General features: G+C 35.9%; 1 protein-coding gene across 4 annotated transcripts in view; it reads left to right on the top strand.

The window, feature by feature from the left end:
- Nucleotides 1-20,936, top strand: part of LOC131075936 (auxin response factor 6) — a 50,690-nt gene that overhangs the window by 17,530 nt on the left and 12,224 nt on the right. For all 4 annotated transcript variants that reach the window (XM_058012899.2, XM_058012902.2, XM_058012901.2 and 1 more), the window contains 4 exons: nt 18,935-19,033; nt 19,141-19,197; nt 19,310-19,465; nt 19,653-19,737. In XM_058012899.2, the coding sequence (XP_057868882.2) occupies nt 18,935-19,033; nt 19,141-19,197; nt 19,310-19,465; nt 19,653-19,737 (397 nt within the window). The remainder of the gene's footprint in view (nt 1-18,934; nt 19,034-19,140; nt 19,198-19,309; nt 19,466-19,652; nt 19,738-20,936) is intronic.

Below are 20,936 nucleotides of genomic sequence, written 5' to 3'. Positions count from 1 at the left end.
TTTGTAGCATCTTTCAAGGTTTGAAATTGAAAACCAACATCCATGTTCCGAACAATCAACAACCCCAAAAAAATAAGGTCATTTTGTACATGTAACCATGATATTGGTGAGTGGACAATGCCTAATGTTTGTCCACCCATCCATGACTATGTTGCATCCACTTGTGACCCATGATTCCTTCATTTTCTCCTTTAAAATATTAATATTGGAGTAGTTTTTATCTAAGTTTGCTGTCCTCAATTTAGTCTCCCTTGGTGGCACATATAATGGTCCCGCCCTATTTATCTTTGCCACAACCTCCTTATAATAAGGAGAGCGAGCCATTGGGAATGAAATGCAATTGACAAAGAAGAATTTGCTAGTAATATCAGCTACCAATTCCTTCAATTGCACGTTGAATAAATCTGCTAGTGTTTTGGAGCATCACTAGTCACCCTATGTTTCCCCTTGAGACTTTATTGTCCTTGAATTAGAAGAAATTGGAATATGTGCATGTGGCCTTTGCAAAGTTATAGAAGCAAAGCTTTGATGACCCCTCCCTTTTTAAGCTTACAAAAGTGGCACTTCCACAACCTAGTGCCCTAGATGACCCAGGCTTGCTTTGTAACTAGATTGCAAATTTTTTTGAAGGGGTCTTAGGACAAAAAGGACCCTTAGCATATTTTTGTAGCATTTTAAAAGGGCAATAAACATTTGTACTCCTAATGGAAATAGTGGCTTTACCCTTATTTGCTTTTGTGCTTTTATTAGGTGCACGATCATATTTAGTTTCAACTTTGTCAACCTCTTCAGGCTCAATGTCATCCTCACTCATGTTTTGAGAATTCATAGTGACACTGCAATAAACAATACAAAATTTATAAGTTTATATCCTCGCTCATGTTTTGAGAATTCATAGTTACACTGCAATAAATGATATACAATTTAAAGCTTATAATTCAGATCATGCATACTGCAAGTGATTAAGGCAGAAGGTTTTTTTTTTTTTTTTCGTTACCTCAGGTTGCGCAGAGTGCAGAAGCAGAGGATACACAAATAAGAATCCTAGTTGTTAACCTTTATCAAACAAGACTTTCACTTTTTCTTTTTCTGAATTCAAGGTGCACGAAGTGCAGAAACATAAAATACACAAAAGTTAAAATCCTAAGTTGACAAAAAATTGGACATCTAACAAATAAAATATTGCTGTTATAAAAATAAAAAAAATTAAATATTTGATCATTATTCATTTGTAAAACTATAATGATGAATTTAAATTGAAATTTGCAACAATGAAAATTTTAAACCTCTTAGAGTTATAACTAAATATGTCAACCAAAATTAGTTACTAAATTGAACAATAAAAAAAATAGTCATGAAAGAAGCCTACCTTGAGGCTAGAATAATGCTTTGAATCCTTTAATTCAATGGTGGATTGGCATGAATCTCTCACTACTCCTCAAATATTAAGTGCCTTCAATTTTTTTCACTGTTACAGTGAGTTGAAATGAGGCTTATATGCTTATTTGTAAGTTTTGTGATTAGGTTTTGGGTAGGGTTCATAGGCCATTAAGGTCAGGGCTTGTAGCACATGTTTCAATCTTTATTTTATATTATTTTTATTTTTTAAATTAATTTTTGTAGCTATATTTTGTGAGGAACACTCGGGAGTCCCTTGGATGGCTTGGGGATGTCCTAGAGTCCCTTAGAATTTGCTCAAAAAAGGGGAATGTCCCCCAAACTCAGGTGGTAGTGGTGGGATAGTAGGGGGATGTCTCCTATAAGTCCTCGTGTCTTAGGGATGCTCTTGTCCTAGAGACTCGGGGATTTTAGGGGAGGATGCATCCTTGTAGAATATTGCCCACAACTTAAATATATAAATAAAGAAAGAAAGAAAGAAAGAAAGAAATAAAGAAAGAGGTTTTATTAATGTCCACAGATGACCAATAGTAGGTCAATGGGACTACTTAAATAAAGAAAGAAAGAAGTTTTCATAATGTCCACAGATGACTGATAGAGGTCAATGGTACTAGAGGATACAATTGTTAACACTAGAAAGCTCTTGGAAGAGAGAATCCTAGAAGCAAAATAACAAAAATACATAAAACAAAATAAAACACTACACCATTGACAAATAACAATGAAGGGTGAACAAGAGCCACAAAGCATGTGCTAATGAAGATTGGAAGGAAATCTCATTGGAGGATATCTTTGCCTGTATTTGAAGTAGAGGAGTTTTCTAAGCCATCATTGGTCATAATGAAAGATATGATAATGCTCGCCAAGTAGAATCCAAGGTCGCAAAGGCTAGGTTTGGAGATCCTAGGAGGATGCAAAGCACTTCTTTTAGAAACTCCCTAAACATTCAAGGCTAATGTAGCTCCTACAATAGAAAATAAAATCTTAGTATGAGGCTGCCTCTATTCTGTGGGGGCAGCCAATAAGTAATAGATATAAGTTGTTAGAATAGGGCTGAGTCATGCCAACGGGAAGGGCTTGAAGACAATGATGAGAGAGAGTAGGTTAGGTAATTTTACCTGAGAGAAGTGCCGTGTAATTAATCTATCAGTTGTGATATGTCAATTACCAGTATCTAGAGGGTGTTTTGTGTTGCCTGTTGTCTAGGTGGGCTTGAGAAAGAGGTCATCGACATCCATAGACATTCTTTGAGATCATTTCCAAATTCGCATCAAGATAGTCATTCCTTGAGATCATTGGTCTTCCTATCTACATAATATGAAATGAGCATCTTATAAGGAGACAATGCTCTATTTTCTAATGAATCATGCTTCTGTTTAATTTTTCTTTATCAAAGAAGAGAAATTCGTTGAAGGTTATCCCTTGCTTTATCATGAAGTAAACTACTGTTTAATGTTTCTCTATCAAATAAGAGAAATTCATTGAAGGGAATCTATTAAAACATCACCATTTATTCAGATGTATTAGGTTTTGATAAAATACTATGGGAATTTATACGTAGATTGCATTAAGGAAATGTGGGCTATCTTATCTTAGTGATGATTTTGTTTTTAATTGCAAACTTATGCACGATGGCTGTAATACTTTTTCCCTTTTATTAATCGTAGAATCTAATATAGAGTTGCTCCCCTTGTTAGGGATCAGTAAAGAGGAAGTAGTTGAAGCATTTTTAGTTTTGACAATGCATTGTACTTAAATTCAAAAAGCAGTCTGGTTGTTACTATATAGAACGTTCATACTATATAGAACGTTCATACTCCAGGGAAATTGTTAGTAAAGTAATACAATTGTTTTATCTTAGTATGAGGTATGACAGGTCATTTTTTCTTGATGGCTTCTAACATGTACATGTAGGTGGTGTTTTCATAGTGTGCCAAATCATGTGATTTTTCTTTTGTTCTTTTGAGGATTCAATTGCATAGATTTTGAGCGGATCTTCATTGATCCATATTTCATGAATATGAATGGTCCATTTAACATTCATTGTATCTAGATGGTGCTCATAGGTGTGAAGCATCAAGACTTCCATGGACTTGATCTTGGTGGGAACTCCATGATTAAGTGTGCTTGAGTTAGAGCAGTATTGGGATGGGTGACTGCTTGTAAAGCCCCTACGCTTCACCGAGCTACAAGCAATGACTAAATACAATGAGTGCTAAGTGGACTATTCATGCTCATGAGAGATGGGTTCTTGTGAACCAACATTCATGAAATATGGGTTGATGAAGATTGATTTGATAACTACACAATTTTGAATCCTTAAAAAAATAAAAATAAAAATTCTGACATATTTAAAATTTTATATGCTCTCTCCAATAAAAATATTTTTTAGTCTGATGTGCTTGTTGCAAGGAACCATATGGTTCAATCCCATTCAGGTTCTATATCATCCAGCATGGAATGAAACATAAACTTAGTAAGATGAAATTTAGAAGCTGTTCCCAGCCCCATTTGTATGGCCAGATTCGAGAATCAGATTTTGAGCCTAGGATAAGAGAACATTATCACTAGCAGGGAGGTTTTTTCCAAATCTTACTTTATCTCATTTATGAGTGTGGGTGATACAAGGCATTGTTTCAATCCTTTGTACTTAGATGTCTCTAGAATGTCCATGTGAGATCATTCATTCTCTGGCTTCGATGCTGTATCGCTACTCAATGGTTCTCTACCTGATTCCAAATATGCAAAATCATTTGGAAAAGGATATCTCTAGCAATTGTTGTAAAGCTCTTTAACAGTGTACGAGATAATAATGATTTCTAGAAGATTTTTTTCTTTTTCTTTTTCTTTTTTGAGATTTATTTTAAAAGTGTACAAGACAATAATAATGTTGGGAAGATCTTTTTATAGTCTCCTTTGAGATGATGGGATCCATTATCTAATGTCTTAAAAGCACCTATTTGACCACGAAGAATTCATCTTTTGTTGACCTTGATAGGGTAAAAGTAGAGAGCTTACTGGAGCATGGCGTACCATAAATGTTACATTTCTATAATTTACATAGTTGTGACTGAGTAGTTTGTATATAACTTTGCATAGAAGTATAGGTAAAAGAATTGGCATCAACTAAGATGGTTTTTATGATTATCTAATGCGGTATACAAGTTTTAGGCATGGGAAGTATTAAATAGTATTGCAACGTCTCCTTTTAGTTAAATCAGCCTGTGTGGTCCCATTCCTTTTTTTTTTCCTGATAAGGATAGCGAAAAATAAATAAAGAAAATAATGGGGACCATGAGCTGGACATCAGGTACAATAATCAATAGATTGTAAAAAAATAATATTTAAACGTAGCATAATGGGGCATGGGTTTATATTTGAGTGGTCATTTATGAGGAGTTAATTGACTCAAAAGATAATATGGGAGCATTTGAGGAGGATCTTGCTAGAATTAATAATAATTATTTATGGGGTTATGGGTGACCAAGTGATCCCTCCTTTCGTTATATGGTGAAGTGTTCAATTGCTTTTGAAAGCACTGTCAATTTCCATGTAATTTTGCTACAGCTTGAGTCATGCATTCAACTATTAGTGCAGGGATGAAAACCCTTGGATTTGTGAGATCAGACGACAAAAACCCTCTAATTCTTTGAAGGTTATCTGATCCAAAGGTTGTTATTTGTGTTGAAGGTTATGTGCTATCATTCTAGCAATTAGTTGCAAGTGTAAGTGGTTTATTTGAATTTCAAATTTTCCAGCATATTTATATATTGATTCTCAGCTCCAGCCAGTTTCTAAATAATTTTACTGTTTATGCAATCTATTGCCAAATTATTTAGCTACAGGTAATCATAATGGTATCAGAGCCAAGATCTTGCCAATCTCAGGTTTAAGATTTTGGATACAAGAAGCTACAACAAAACCTTACACCATCACAAAATATTGAAGAGATGGCTGCAGTAGATTAAGGAAGAGCATTCTTGAAATTATGGAGTCTTTGAAGGACAACAACTCCTCATCAATCTTTTCACCCATGCCTGTAATATCCCCGTTTTTCACAATGTTGTTTTGTGAGCATTTGGCTAGTTTCTGAGTTTAACCATAAACTTTTAGGTGTACGGGAAGAACTCCAAACTTTTTGGAGGATGCATGTTTAGTATTTCTTTGTTTTTGTCATGACATTGAGCTTAGTTGATGTTATGGATTGCAGTGATGCTTTTAGAAACGTTTTCAAACTCTTGGGGTGTTCTCCAAACTTTTCGGAGAACATGTCTATTTTTAGTAAGTCACTATTGATTCCGATCTCTAGTATCTTCCCTATGTGATCAAAATTTGATTCCAATTCAATTTCAATGTTGTCCACAACGTGGGTGAGTTATTAAATTGTTAATTGTATTTCAATAATGTGGTCTAATGTTGAGGATAATAAAAGAACTCTAAAGTGCAGTAGCTCGTTGGAAAGGTAATGAACTGTTTTAAAAGTTGGATGCCTAGTTAAGGGGATATTTGCATATGAAATTTTATTATTATTTGAAAAAGTCATTTTTGAGGGAAAAGAATTATTATAATTTAAAACTGCAAATTCTCTCCAAAAAGTTGTAAAAGGAGGTGTTGTGGCTCATTTGTTAATATGCTGAAGATTTCTTTATTGATGTGTTGCTGGATTGAACCTGTGAGTTCTTCCAAAATTGTTTGAGGATGAAAACCCTCATTTGATTGCTAGTTTCGGATTTGAAAGACAATCCTTAGTTAGGTTTGAGTGGTTCTACTTAGGAATTACCATTATTCTTCATAGAGATTCAGTTTTTGTTGTTTCGTAATGAAGGTATTTGACATGTTCTGATTTTACAGAATTCTTGGAGTGTGGGTTTCAGTTTGCAAGGTCGATTGGAATTTCTTTGTTGAGCAATTGGAAAGAAGGCATTGCTGGCCATACCATTCATATTAGCTATTCTTCTTCCTGCTGGTTGCTCATGTGGGATTACTTAAAGATTTTTTTAAGTGTTTTTAATGAGGTTTGGAATGCCATACATCGCCTCATCTTCAAGCTGTACAGTTTCATGCCGGCTTATTGGTGTTGTGTGGGAGCCATACCTTGCAATGTTCAGCTAGAGGAAGGCGTGACGGCTAAGTTGCCGGTCCCGGTTCAGAATCGGATTCTAGTTCGAGATTCGGGTTCGCAAATTCGTTCATTTTTTGGTGGGGGTGGGTTCAGGTTTGCTTTGGGTTCCTCCATCCAAAAACATATAAAAATAAAAAAATAAAAATATATACATATATGCAGCAGCAAATATATACAAATGGGATTTGACATCTAACATCTAGATCAAGTTTTGAATTTAATCTCTGCAAGCATTGAAATCATTTTCTATTGGATTCAACTCTTTGTCTTCTTTTGTCAACTCAACTCTAGGAAAGAATATAGGCTATGTAGGTCGACAATTTTATTTGAGTTACTACCTTCTACTCCATTATTTTGTATAGATTTGGTGGAATTGTTAGAATTGTTCATGTTTTTCAACATTTGAAGAAGTATTTGTGCTGTTTGCTCTTGTTGTTTTGCCATTTGTTCCTAGCTATGTGCTATTTATTGTATTTGCATGAAGGCTCTCCAATCCTTATCCCAATCCAACATCTTCTTACTCCTACCTTCAATTCCAGACCCTAACTATCGTGACTCATCTTCTAGCTTCTTTCCAAGGCCCATGTGTAGCTGCATACACAACACACTCAAAAGGCTAGCAGGTTTGTTGTCTCTAATAGCAATGTAATAGCCCTAGGCTTTCTTTTAATTGCCCTAACCCGTTAGAGCTTACATAGCCACACACCCAGTTTGAAGAGAAAATGACATGACAGTGAATAGCTGTTTGTAATGAATTAAACACACAAGAAACACAACCATAATAGATTTAAATTATAAACAGTTCAAAATCTGAATCAAATTTGTTATACATGCACCTAGTATAAGGTGAGTGATATCACTATTCTTTTCCCTCTGAAAAATACATTCTTTTGAATTCGCAAGACAGAAGAATCAAAAAGAAAACTTAAAAAAATAAAATTAAAAAATGTGTCAAATTGCCCAAATTCTCCTCGGGTTCTGCTGCTGGGGTCAAAATTCTCCCTGGGTCCTGCTGATCAAACCCACAGGGCAAAATACGAACCCTGGGCGAGTTTTGGGCGAATTTCTAACGAACCAGAATTTTGGGCGAACCGAACCAGGATACAGCAGTTGCACAGAAGAATCTGGTAACTTAGCGTGACGGTTCTAGGATCAATGCACTGTCCCTTTGCTGGGTTTTTGGGGTTGCAAGGTGGTGTTTAGTTCTTGTAAGGATATTTCCATCTGTTACGAATTGGATTAATGTGGTTTTCATGGATTCAAGGAGGTTGTATAGTCTTGTTATATGCTGTAATTGATTGTTGAATATTGCTTTCAGACCTGCCATTGTTATTTGGTAATTTTGGTAGCGTTGGGAGTGTTGATCAAGTGTGACCCTGTTAAGTATAGGTTTAAGGAGTTATTGAAGGTTTAAGGTTGCATCCAGCTGTTGGAACAGCAATAAGACTCCTTGAACAGACCTGAAAACTTAAATCTGTTAGTACCCAGACTGCTGCCACTATTTCTGAGCACTTATTACAATTATATCAGACCTGGGTTTGCTTCTGTTATGGTTGCTAGGGTGTTCTGTTATCCCAAAATGACTGTTGAAGAAGTAATTAATAGTGGGTAAGTTGCTGGAGGCAGTACATTTGTATCTTGGTAAGTTCAAACTTCAAAGGGCTGTCACAGTCATTATTAGTCCTAATAGCCCCTGTTTCAGTAAGGAAATCAAATATGCAGACCTGTACCAGCATCCAGTTGCTTATTTTTCAAGGTATCACCCTGTTGAGTACCAGTTTGTAGTGTTTGCCATTGTTATCTGGGGTATTGCAGCAGTTGTGTTCCATTTCATGCACCTCTTATCAGCAGAAATCATCTCTATCAGAGCTGCAACTTTATTTGCAATCACTTATTCAAGGTAATTCCTAGTTGGACATTGACTATGTTGTTATTTTGGTGGTTTGACAACCTTTCGGTAATGAAACAGCGTGATGCTCTATATAGAAAGAAGAATAGCAGCCAAAAGAAGAAATTATAGAGTAGCAGGATGAGGATTTGACAACTCTCCATGCAAAATATAGAGCATAGAGTGAAGATTTTCAAGCTGATATCTCTTTCTTGAACGTTTGCTCTCTAAAGACAAAAGACACCTAAGAATGAGAGAAGGCTCAATCAATATTAGACTCACAAGCTTCTCCAACACTAGTTAAGAAGACTCAGTTCATTTGATGGGTCCAACAAATGTTCAGCCCATGCTTGGATCCTGAAGTTAAACACTTCTTTAAGTTTGATGTATGAAGAGTGATCAAGTTTGCCACCATTCACTTGGAAGGAATGGCCCATTAATGTGAGTACCATGGGGCCTAATCAAAGGTCATATTCTTATCACTATGTATGAAGAGTTCAACCAAAGATTGATTGATAGGTTTGAGAGGCAAGATGCCAGGATCCACTTTAGAGAGTTGGCATAGTTGAAGCATGGTGGTACAGTAGACAACGATGTAGTAGGTTTCTAGAGGATTGTAATAATGGTACCTAATGTTTTAGAAAAAAAGAACCACTTTTCTCTTTATTGAAGTGTTTTTCTGAACCCCCATGGGCGTATTTAAGCCTTTTTTTTTTGCTCCATCATCTCTCTAAGAATCTATTGAGAGGGCTTTAACACTTGAGTCATTTGTGCTTATGGAGATCCTTAGCCTTGTCAAGATCAAAGGTAGAAAGGGAAGATGGATGTAGATAGGATGATGGATAAGGGATGAGTGATAATGGAGGATGTGGTAGGTAGAATAGTATGGATGAAACTTGCCCCCAAGTGTAGAGTGCGAGAGGATAATGGATTACACACGACGCTTGTTGGCTAGGTTTTCATCATGTTACTTGCCCAAGGTGCCACCAAAGTGGTTTTCACCATAGGATGAATTATTTTCTTTGTTTTTTACGATTTTCAATTTTTGTTTTGCTTTTGTTTTTTTGTTTTTATATCAACATGACTTTTATTTGCTAGGTTTTCATTGTGATAATTTTATATGAACAATAATGGATGCATGATAGGAGATGGAGGTTGGACTCAAGTGTCTAGTTCCTTTGTTGGTATCCTTACGAGAAGTGCTACAATGGACAATGGCTACTGAAGGTATGCTCATAGATGTTGGTACAATGACGGTAAGGGGATGAAATGGATGATAAGATGGAAAGGGGTAAGGATTTATGTTAAGGATTGGACAAGAGGCATGGAAGGTTGAAAAATAGGTGTTGGATAATGGATGAGGTGTTAGAAGACTTGTGTATGAGTGGATGAAAATGTTGGCAAGGTCAACGGGGGTACACACCTTGAAGGGTGGTGGAGTGATGGAGGAAAAGTGGATTTTGGATTTTGAGATTTTGATGGAGGGGTGGATGTGGATTTAAGATAGTGGATTTTGGGACGTAGGGACCCAAAATAGATTTGAAAGGTGGGAGATTTTTAGATACAGGAATGAAGGAAGCTTTGGAATAGTAATTTTGGATGCCCATTTTGATTTTGCTTTGCAATGTGTTGCTTCAATGAGCAACTTGGGAATCCACATGTTTTTTGATGGGCCTTTGTGGCTTTTTGGGTTTTCCTCTTTTTTTATTTTTTTATTTTTTTGGATCAAATTTTGCTTTACTTATGCATGTCTTTTAGATGGGACATGTTTATTTTTGAATGTATGTAGATTTTTGGACTTGTGGATTTTATGCTTGGCATCCAAATTGCTTTTAAGAGCAATGTGATTCATGGATGGATAGGAGTGATATGGAGGTCTTTTGGATGGGTTGATGTAGGTGGATTCTTGGAAAGTTCTACAAGATTTCATCTCAGCCAAAACCACCCATTGTTGGTTTCACAAATGGGCAATTTTTAGAAATGAAGCTTCATTGAAGAGCCACATTGTAGCCATTTGCAGCCAATAGTTTGGATGATCTCACTAAAAATGAACTCAGAAGGAGGAAGCTATGTTTTGCTTGCAAGGAATTTTGGAAACTGGGTCACTGATGCCTTGGCAAGGGCCAAGTCCATTATTGAAGTAGCATCTAATGATGAGTAAGATCATGAAGGACCTTAGTTACAACAAGTCACAAAAGATTAGACCATCAAGCATAAACTAGAGAGGTTGGATGTGTTCTTGGAGTGCCATTTGGACAATGGATTACAATGCTCAGTGGTAGTGGGGCTACACACAACTTCATTGATGGAACCTTGATTATTAAAAGAGGATGTCTTTGTTGGATTCAATGTCATTGTTGTTGATGAATTCACTATTGCATGCACCTAGATTATTCAATATCTCAAATTATCCCTTGGTGTTCACAAGGAACGTGATGATTTTTATGTTGTGTGATTGAGAGAGATTGACATAGATTTAGGTGCACAATGGTTGCATTCTGTTGGAGAATTTTCTCAGACTTATCAAAATGTGCAATCAAATTTCAAATCAAGAGGAAAAAATGTGGTGGTACTTAGAGGAATTTTTGATGAACAACTGTGAGTGGTCACAACTAAAATGATGGAGAGGACTCCTCGCAATAGACAAGTTGCATGGGTAGCAAGTTGCTTGGTGACAAAGGACATGCCTACTAATTCATCCTTGGGTAAGCATTATACTTATCATGTTGATATTCAAAATATTTTGGATGAACATAGTGTGGTTTTTAATGAATTGCCTCTAGCACTATTACTAGTAGGGGATTCCAACATATCATAGAGGTTGAATTAGGCTCTAAGGTTGTCATGATCATCCCATATTGCGATCTACAAATGTACAAAGAAGTAACAGAAAATGCTATAAAAGAATTGGTGGAGATGGGTTACATGAGGTCAAGTTCTAGCCCTTTTGCATCATTTGTGTAAACAAAAAATATGGTACAATGAGGATGTGCATAGAACAAAGAGCCTTAAACAAAAAGACTCTCAAGAATAGATTCCCAATTCCCAGGATTGATGAGTGTATTGATAAGTTGCATGGAACAACCTGTACTACAAAGATTGATCTTAAATTAGGACATCATATTGGTGTGTGTGACGATGACATGCACAAGACAACATTTAGATGCCATTTTGGTTTGAGTTCTTAGTTAGGCCTTTTGGCTTGGCAAATGCTCCAACCACTCTTTAGTCATCTAAGATTTTTTTTTTGGTTCTCTTTGATGATATATTGATTTACAACAAAAGTTGGGAAGAACACTTGAAGCATTTAGATGCTATTCTTGGAATATTGAACAATAGGCTCTCTTTGCATAGAAATCCAAGTGCGAGTTTGGGGTTATAGAAATTCTATTTTTGGGCCATGCAATTAGTGCTCAAGATGTTCAGCTAGATCAATAGAAGGTCCAAGTCATTTTGGATTGGCCACCTCCTATCTCAGTGACACTGTTCTGGATTTTTTTTTGGCTTTGTAGTTACTACAAGGGGTTCATTAGGGTTTTTTTGTAGGTAGAAGCACCCCTCACTAATATGACAAAAAAGGGAGCTTTCTCATGGAGTGACATCGCCCAAGAGACCTTTGTGAAGCTTAAAAAGATAAAGCGTTCCTGCCTTGTACTTGGTACTCTTGATTTCTCATAGCCAAGAGACCTTTGAGAAGCTTAAAAAGATAATGAGTTCATGCCTTGTACTTAGTATTCTTGATTTCTCATAGCCATTGGTTGTAGACTTGGGTGTTGCAAGAGAGGGAATTGGGGTAGTATTGGTGTAAAAATGGCACCCCATATCATTTCCATTTATGAAAAAGAGATGTTCACTATCATTGCATATTTTGGTCAAGTTTTGACAATACTTAGTTTGTGGAAGGTGTCAAAAATGGGTGAGTAAGCTTCAAGATTATGATTTTGATATAGAGTACCCTTGAAGGGTAGAAATAATGTCGTTGCTGATGTTTTTTCTCAAATGCCTAGTCTACACTCCATTCTACTATTTGTGTTGATTGTGGAAGGCTTCATGACAAAATATTCAAAGAGCACCTTTGATCCTAGCATTCTAGGTGAAAGTGTGAAAGGATGACATGTATTTAGTAGCAAATGGTCTCATTTTACTATAATATAATTATCCTAGTTTTTGAATCTATAAGATGACGGAGAAGATTTGAGAGCTTTGCATGATGTGCTAACGGCTACGCACTTGGGGCTCTACAAGACTTACAGGCAGATAAGAGAAAGATTTTCCTAGAAAAGGTCTGAGGAAGATGCTATCGAACATAACATTTAGGAGTGCATAACTTACCGACAAAATAAAGTAAAGCTTTTTCTCTTGTAGGATTGCTATAGCTCTTGGCTTTTCCCAACCAGAAGTGAGAATGTGTGTTCATGGATTTCATCATATGCCCCCCAAGGTATATGTTAAGAACTGCATTTATGTAGTAGTGGATAGGTTAATTAAGTATGCACACTTATTTGCCATTCTTGTAAAAGTTAGAGCACATTAGGTAGCTGATCTATTTTTTTTAGAGAAGTGTTTAGATTACATGACTTGCTTGAGAACATTGTTAGTGATAGGGGCAATATATTCCTTAGTTTCTTCTAGTGGGAGCTGTTTCATTTGTTTGGTTATGTGCTTACTCTCAATACTAATTATCGACCATAGACAAATGGTCAATCATAGATCAATAGGTAGCATGGGTCAGGTGGTTACACCTTGAAGAGTAGTGCTACAACATCACTCATTACATGCCCATTGGTGTGATTCAATTTATGGCATTATGTGGATATGATGCACTGACCTTCTTTGATTTGGTGTTTTTTAATAGTATGGTGCTTACTAGTAGCTAGTGACTTGGTGAAACATAGCCAAGACATTTTGAGGCCACTTAACAGTCATTTGCACTAGGCCTTAAATCAACAGAAGTTGTACATAGGTTGGCACAATACTAAGAGATCATTTGAAGTGGGAAATGTGGGTTTTTTACACTTGCAGCCTTACAAAAACTTCTATTAAGCAAATTGGAGTGGGAAAGCCCAAACCTCATTTCTATGGACCATACATAGTTTTGAGAAGGGCTAGTGACTTAGAGTTTCAAATAGGCAGTTGGTTTCACAATGTTTTTCACGTGTCTTGCCTCAAAAAGGCACTTGGCCAACATATTTTGCCACCTTTGGATGATGAAGGGAAACTTTAATTGGTTCTAGAGGCCATCATTGATGAATGGGAAAAGAAATTGAGGGACATGATCATGTTATAATGCTTGGTCTATCGGAAGATTCTTGTAGAGGACACTATTTGGGAGGGACTAGAAATATTTGAACAGCTAGCACTGCGTTGGTTGTAGGCAAGCAATTTTGGGAAGGTTGGATTTGTAGCATTCCCATTTAGTTGAATTGGCTTGTGTGGGCCCAATCTTTATTTTTCCTGATAATGATAAAGATAAATAAATAAGCTTAATAATGGGGGCCATGAATTGGGACATCAGGTGCAACATTCAATAAATTATAGTAAAATAATATTTAATCCCAACATAATGGGGCATGGGTTTCCATAAAAGAGTAGTCATTTATATGGAGTTACAAGTTGACTTTCAAGACAACGTGGGAGCTAGTTGAGGAAGATTTTTCCAAAATTAATAAATATTATTTTCTAGAGTATTGGGCATTGGGTTTTGGGTGCCCAAGTGGGTTCTCCTACTATTATACAGCCTAGTTGCTTTTGAAAGCACTCTCCAATTTTCATATAATTTTTATATAGTTTGAGTTATGTGTTCAACTATCATGTCAAGGATGAAAACCCTTGGATTAGGGAAATCAGAGGACAGACTCTTGTCTTAAGGAAATCTGATCAAAAGGTTGTAATTTGTGTTGGAGGTCACGTTTTGTCATTCTAGCAAGTATTTGTATGTGATTTATTTGAAATATTCTAGTATATTTGGATAGTTATATTCAGTTCAGCCTGTTTGTGAATTTTTCAACTGTTCATGCAATCTATTGCCAATTTATTTAGCTAAAGGTTATCACAATTATGCACGAGAAGAAAACCCTTAAGACTCCGTTATATATTTGTTTTTTGGATAGACATCTATATCAATATATAGGGAGGGGTTGGGAAGTGGAGGTTATGTCAATAGTACCAAAGCTTCTCATCAATTAAGCCATGAGTACAAAAATAAAATAAAATTTCAAGCGGTGGAATGAGGAGCACTTTTCAATTTTACTACATAAAGGATCAGCTATCATTATAAAAATATAGGAAAAAGGTAACACTACACAAGGAGTTGTGTGATAGCATTTTGATTGTACGATGACCTTGTTAGTCATACCAATAGAAAAATGACAAATTAAGTTTGGATGAGGGTTTAGTGGTTTGTGGAAAGTACCAATCCGCTAAGATTATTGTTAGCAATTCTCAAATCCTACTTGCTATTGCTCATCTCAGTTATTAAAAAATATGATTCCCAATAACAGGATTAGACTGAATTTTGTACACCAACAACTCACAATTCTTAGTTTCATTAGAACATGTACTGTGGAAGGCGCTTTAAGGACCCAAATAAGGACTGGAAGAGTCTAAGGTGCTCAAGGGAAGGGCTTGTGGAGGCTATTAGTTGGTACACAGGAGAGCTTGGTTTAAAGGACTTTTTCTGTTAAGATTTATTTATTCACTTGTTTTTCCAGTTTTTAGTTATTAATTTTGCATTTATATGCACCACCATAAGAGTAAGAGGATGATTGCTCATATTCGTATGGTGATTGTAAGGAAATGATGAATTGTATTGGAGCTCTTTATAAATTGGGAAGAATAATTTATCACTTCTTAGTTGGGGAAAAGGCAAATAACCTCATTGCAAACTCTTGTATTTTAAAATATTGATGATTTTTGACTTAGAAATAATTTTTGGAAAGCAAATGACCAAAGCAATAAGATATGGGGATTTTCTTTCTGGTTGAAAAGTCTTGGTAGCTTGTAGCATGTGTGAAAGCCCTCGTTATTTAACCCTTTTTGAAGGTGTATCTAGTTTGTATAATGATTTGTCTGTTCAATGTCTAGATAAGATGCTATTGATCAATGAGAGTTTGAGATAATGCAGAAGGTTCATTCTTTGAATAGCCATTGGTTTATCAAAACACTAGTGCAAACATTGCTACTCATCTGGCAAGCTGTGTTTCCTATTGCCTCTATTATTCAATCAATCTTGTTGACTATCCACACCCATGGACCTGAAATAAATAACAAAAATATTCTGCGTATATGGTGTAGACACATGGATGTGTACTTATTTAGTTTTAATTCTAGGATTAATATCAAAGTCACAAGGCAGGTTCACACATGACAATGATATAGCGAAGTTGATGTGTATAGGTATGGTTTGTACTTGGCAAAATACTTGAGGAAACAGGATTTCCAAAAATTTAAAGGTTTAGAAAATTTTGAAAATTTCAGAAGAAATAGAGATATAATAAGAGGGTGAGTGCTGGAGAGTTTTTTCAAGTATTTGTGAGTTTTTCCAAGGTTTTCTTGAATATCTTCTGTTACTCACTTAGTTCTCACATTTCAATTACTTGCTAAGTACTCATGATTACTGGACTCAATTTTAGTTGTTTGGTAGGAAAGTGAATAAATCATGCAAAGTGCTTTCTATACAGGGGTGAGCTTAGTACATGAAGTATTGGGGATGGGTTTTTGATAAGACGTTATTTTTTTTCATTAAACTTATGATCAGCCACCAAACTCTCCACCTTCCTGTCCATATGTCTGACTGATGATTTGTTTGTATAATGATTTGTCTGTTCAATGTCTAGATAAGATGCTATTGAACTAACTAGCATAATTTCAACATCTCATATTCCTAGTGTCAGGCACTATTTGTTCGACCTGATCTATCTTCTCAATGACTTTCAATTGTTGTTTAATGCATGAACCAAACAGGGAATTCAAAAGGCATGTTTGGACCAACATATCCTTTGACCTACACATTTGAACTGCATTCATGACCAACTTGTAAAATGGAAAGTTTACAATATAAAAAATAAATTAATAATTAAAAAAAATTCAGACTTATGATAACTTGGAAAAGAAAAATATGCAAATATCATTATAATTTATTAGAAAAATTTAAAGAAAAAAGAAATTAGAAAAAGATAGTGCTTGTTGTTTCCTTCACTATTTCTCTCCCTAATCTTGTCTATGGCAACCTTCAAAATATTGAATTGAATCAGCATCCTAATGCTTAGTGAAAAACAATTAGCATTTAAAAAATGGGGACCATCCTGGCATCTGCAAATAACGTTGATGAGTGGTTGGTGTCTGACACCTGTTTACCCATTCATGATGATTCAACACCCTATACCCCGCATCTTCTCCATCATCAAAGTGACCCTCTAATATATTTTGCCCAAAAGAGAGGTCCTAAGCTTTGCTCTCTTAGATGAGGCAAATACAAGGCACTTGCAGGTGCTACTTTCCTAAATGCCTTTTAATAATAAGGAGATCAGGCAACATGGAGTGAGATGCCATTGATAAAACATAATTTGCTAATTTCATAGGCCTCCTCCCTACTTTGGCTACCTATCATAGTATAATTACCTAGAGAAGGTTTTCTTTTACCCCTGCCTCCCTTTACCACTACTTACAGGCATAGCAATAGTTTTACAAGAAGAATGAGAGGGGATGGTGGCCCCTTCTCTAGGAATCTATACAAAATATGCAATCATTCCTAGTGTAATTCCCCTTCAAACTTTAATTGCATTTGTGGCATAGGTACTGTCTTTAGTTACCACATTTTTCTTTGATTTTTGTGTGTTTAAGTATGGGATTGTAGGGTCCTTTGTCATAGTTTTCTAGCAAGTGGGATAGACAATCAAATTGACTTCCATAACTGAATCCCTCTGTCTTCATCAACGTCATTCTCATTTCCTTTTCAATCTCTCCATTTGGTTTTGATAGTGACCTCTAGGCATAGACATCTCTATTTCATCCTCACTGTTAGCGTTGTCTATGTTTATTTTTTCCCTGAAACAAAAAAGCTAATCTGAAAAAAAAGCAAACAAAACCCATAAATTACAAATTATATTTCAATATAAAACAAAACAAATAAACACCTAGACAAAATATAATCATAAATACCTTTGATGTCCACTTGAATGCTTCTAATGCCTTCTTAATCTCCTCCTTGCTGATATTTTGAATTGCTTGCTGGTTTTCTTTGTTTGCTTGTGGGTAGGGCTTTTGATCCCATTTCAACCTCCCTAATCCTAAACCAAGGACATTGTTGGGGACAGCAAGACCTCTTTCAAATGGTTGAGGGATGGCCTGCTGTGCCCAATGGCGTTCCTTCTAACTTTGAAACCTCTTGCTGTCCCTGGGATGACTAGGAGTTTTGGAAAACACAAGGAAACTTAGGGAACATTTCTGAAACTCCCTGTGAGCTTTTGCCATACCAGATATAGAACCTTTAACAATTTTTTATCCACAGATGGCTAGGTTATGTTTCTGTTTGTTAAGTGTTGACTACTACTATAATTATATGTTATTTTTTCTGTACGCATTTCTCGCATTACATTTTAGCATGGTCACATGATTCAAACTTGGGGATGCTGGGCAATCACTTGACAAGGGTTTTGATAAAAAAGGTATTCAACGTTCTGAATATTCTGGGCGCTTTTAATATTCCAAGTATTTGCTGAGTTTAGTTTGAATCCTGTAGAATTTTTACCAAGCTTTTGATGAGTTCTCGTGAGTATTAATTCATTCGGTCATTTTGGACTTACGTTATTTTTATGAGTAAACACAAGTCAAACCTAAGTCATGTATGTGACTATGCTATTTAGATTGTAGTATAGTAAGTTAATGTCAGGCTTCTACAAAATTCATGTGTAAAGTTGGAGTGTTTATGATGAACCTTTTGTATTTATTAGAGATTGAAACTCTTTTCCCGTTTGAACTTAAAATTAAAAGCTCAAGCCAGACATTTTAGATTAGGTGCAACTTTTGGACTTTTTGAGTTCAGCTGTAACAGATCAGATTTAATCATTTAAATGATTGAAGAAGGATATACGCTATACTTAGATTTTCTGATTTGATTGTGGTTATACATCAAAATATCAGTTGCTTGACTCCCTTGTGGGGACTTACCTTTTGTTTTATTTTACAATGTGATGAATTCTCTTTTTGAGCTGTCAACATTCTACTCAATGGCCAGATCCTGTCCTTAAGTTCTTTAATTTTTTTTGTCATATTGTCTTTCTGGAGGGTGTGACAGTGACTGCACGTACTGTTGCATCCTTTTGTTAATCTATACGAAGGTGTTGTCTCCCTCATCTTGAGTAAAATGTCTTGAAAATCACTCCCACCAGCTTATTACCATTTAGGCATATTGCAGAGACAAGATGTAGCCACTCAAAGATAATAATGTTAACATTGTTAAGTATGAGTGTGGTTAATATCATTTTGTTTTTACCAAGATTGATGGTCTGTGTTATTTGTGATTCTAGGTGGCTGCCTCGACAAACAAAGAGATTGATTCTCACATACCTAACTATCCAAATTTGCCACCTCAATTGCTCTGTCAACTACATAATGTCACTTTGCAGGTGGGGAACCTTTTTTTGTTATGTTTTTTTTACAGAGTTCCTTAAATAGCTCACTTCAAGTTGCATAATGTATGACCTATCACTTGGTATTGAACACTCCAACCCAGGCGGACATAGAGACAGATGAAGTGTATGCTCAAATGACATTACAACCCTTAACAACTGTAAGTCCTCTCTAGAAGCTGGCTGTTTGGAATATGTATTTTAACATGTCATTTCAATTGCTAATTAAAAAATATCTTTTTGTTTGGTGCATCATATTGGAACTTTGCTTAGCAAGAGCAAAAGGACTCGTATCTAGCTCCTGATTTGGGAACACAGAGCAGACAGCCAACTAATTACTTCTGTAAGACGCTCACAGCGAGTGACACTAGCACTCACGGTGGATTCTCAATTCCACGACGTGCTGCTGAAAAAGTTTTTCCTCCACTGGTATGTACAGATCTGTTTGTACTCCCCCTATCTGTCTTTTTGCTCTAGGCCATTAGGGATAAAATAGCAATTAATATCAGAATTTTGAAATATTTGTTTTGCTTCGAATGTTCTCCTACATAGAGCTGAAATATTTTCTAGCTATAAGTTTTTCAATGTGTAGCTTGCACTCTTGTCTTCTGCACAGGATTTCACTCAGCAGCCTCCTGTCCAAGAACTTATTGCAAGAGATCTCCATGACAACGAATGGAAATTTCGGCATATTTATCGAGGTAAGTTTTATTGAACAGCTCTATACTTAAAACTCTAAAAGCCATGCTTCTAGACTATCAAACAGGTATCTGAGCAGCAGAAAGGCAGCTTGCAGTGAATCTCTATCTTACTATTACTTTTTCCACTTGAAAGAGTAAACTTTAGAAGCAATTGATAATTTGAAAATTTTAGAGGTTTTCTTACAAATTACACTTTCTGATTGCTGTTTTCTTGCCTGCATTTCACAGTATTGCTGAAAGCGGATATGACTATGTGGCTTAGAACGACTCTTTCATCTTTAATACATCTTTATTGGAGTGTGTATCACACATCTTTAGAACCTATCCTGCAGAAAGGCAGCTTGCAGTGAATCTCTATCTTACAACTAGTTTTTCCACATGAAAGAATAAACTTTAGAAGCAACTGATAATTTGAATATCAGAGGTTTTCTTACAGATTATACTTTCTGATTGCTGTTTTTTGCCCGCGTTGAACAATATTGCTGAAAGTGGATATGACTGTGGCTTCGAAAGGCTCTTTCATCTTTAATACATCTTTATTGGAGTGTGTATTACTCATCTTTAGAACTTACCCTAATACACTTGACTCAAAGCTTAAAAGCTAATTTATGAAATTTGGTAATTGGGTTTGTTTATTGACATGACATGAAAACTATTCTGTCAACATTCCTCACAAAAAATGGTTTAATGAAGACACACTCTGTGAAATGAGTTATGCTATATTTGTGCTGTGGTTAGCCAATCTATTGAGTCATTAGAATGATAATACACATTTATACATAAGATTCTGGAAAATCCTATAAAACCTTTATCGTGTTTGAGGTGCATGAAGATGCTAAGATGAGTGTAGCCCTTCCTGAATAATAGAGAGAAACGCCTTTATGCTACATAGCTACTCTCATTCCTTTCTGATCCAAAATAACTTGCTTGGGTTTGAATCTAGAAGGTTCTCATTCAAGCATGGGTGTAGTAAGCTGCTTTGGGTGTCTAGAAGGCTGCTACAGGCATCTGCAAGGTTGTTGCAGGCATGTCATCGGGTGTTACAGTTATGCAACAGGTTGTTGTAAGTCAGCTACAGGTTGCTACAGGATTCTAACAAGCTGCTACAAACAACCTGAGAGGTGCGATGGGTGTTATCTTAGCATGCTACTCATAGATGATCATAGAGAAAGGCGTTTTTGGGCAACTATATCCAAGAG

This window comes from Cryptomeria japonica, chromosome 9 (assembly GCF_030272615.1).
Source record: "Cryptomeria japonica chromosome 9, Sugi_1.0, whole genome shotgun sequence".
Lineage (NCBI taxonomy): Eukaryota > Viridiplantae > Streptophyta > Pinopsida > Cupressales > Cupressaceae > Cryptomeria > Cryptomeria japonica.
Note: the sequence above shows the minus strand (reverse complement) of the source record. Positions and strands in the feature narration are given on the sequence as shown.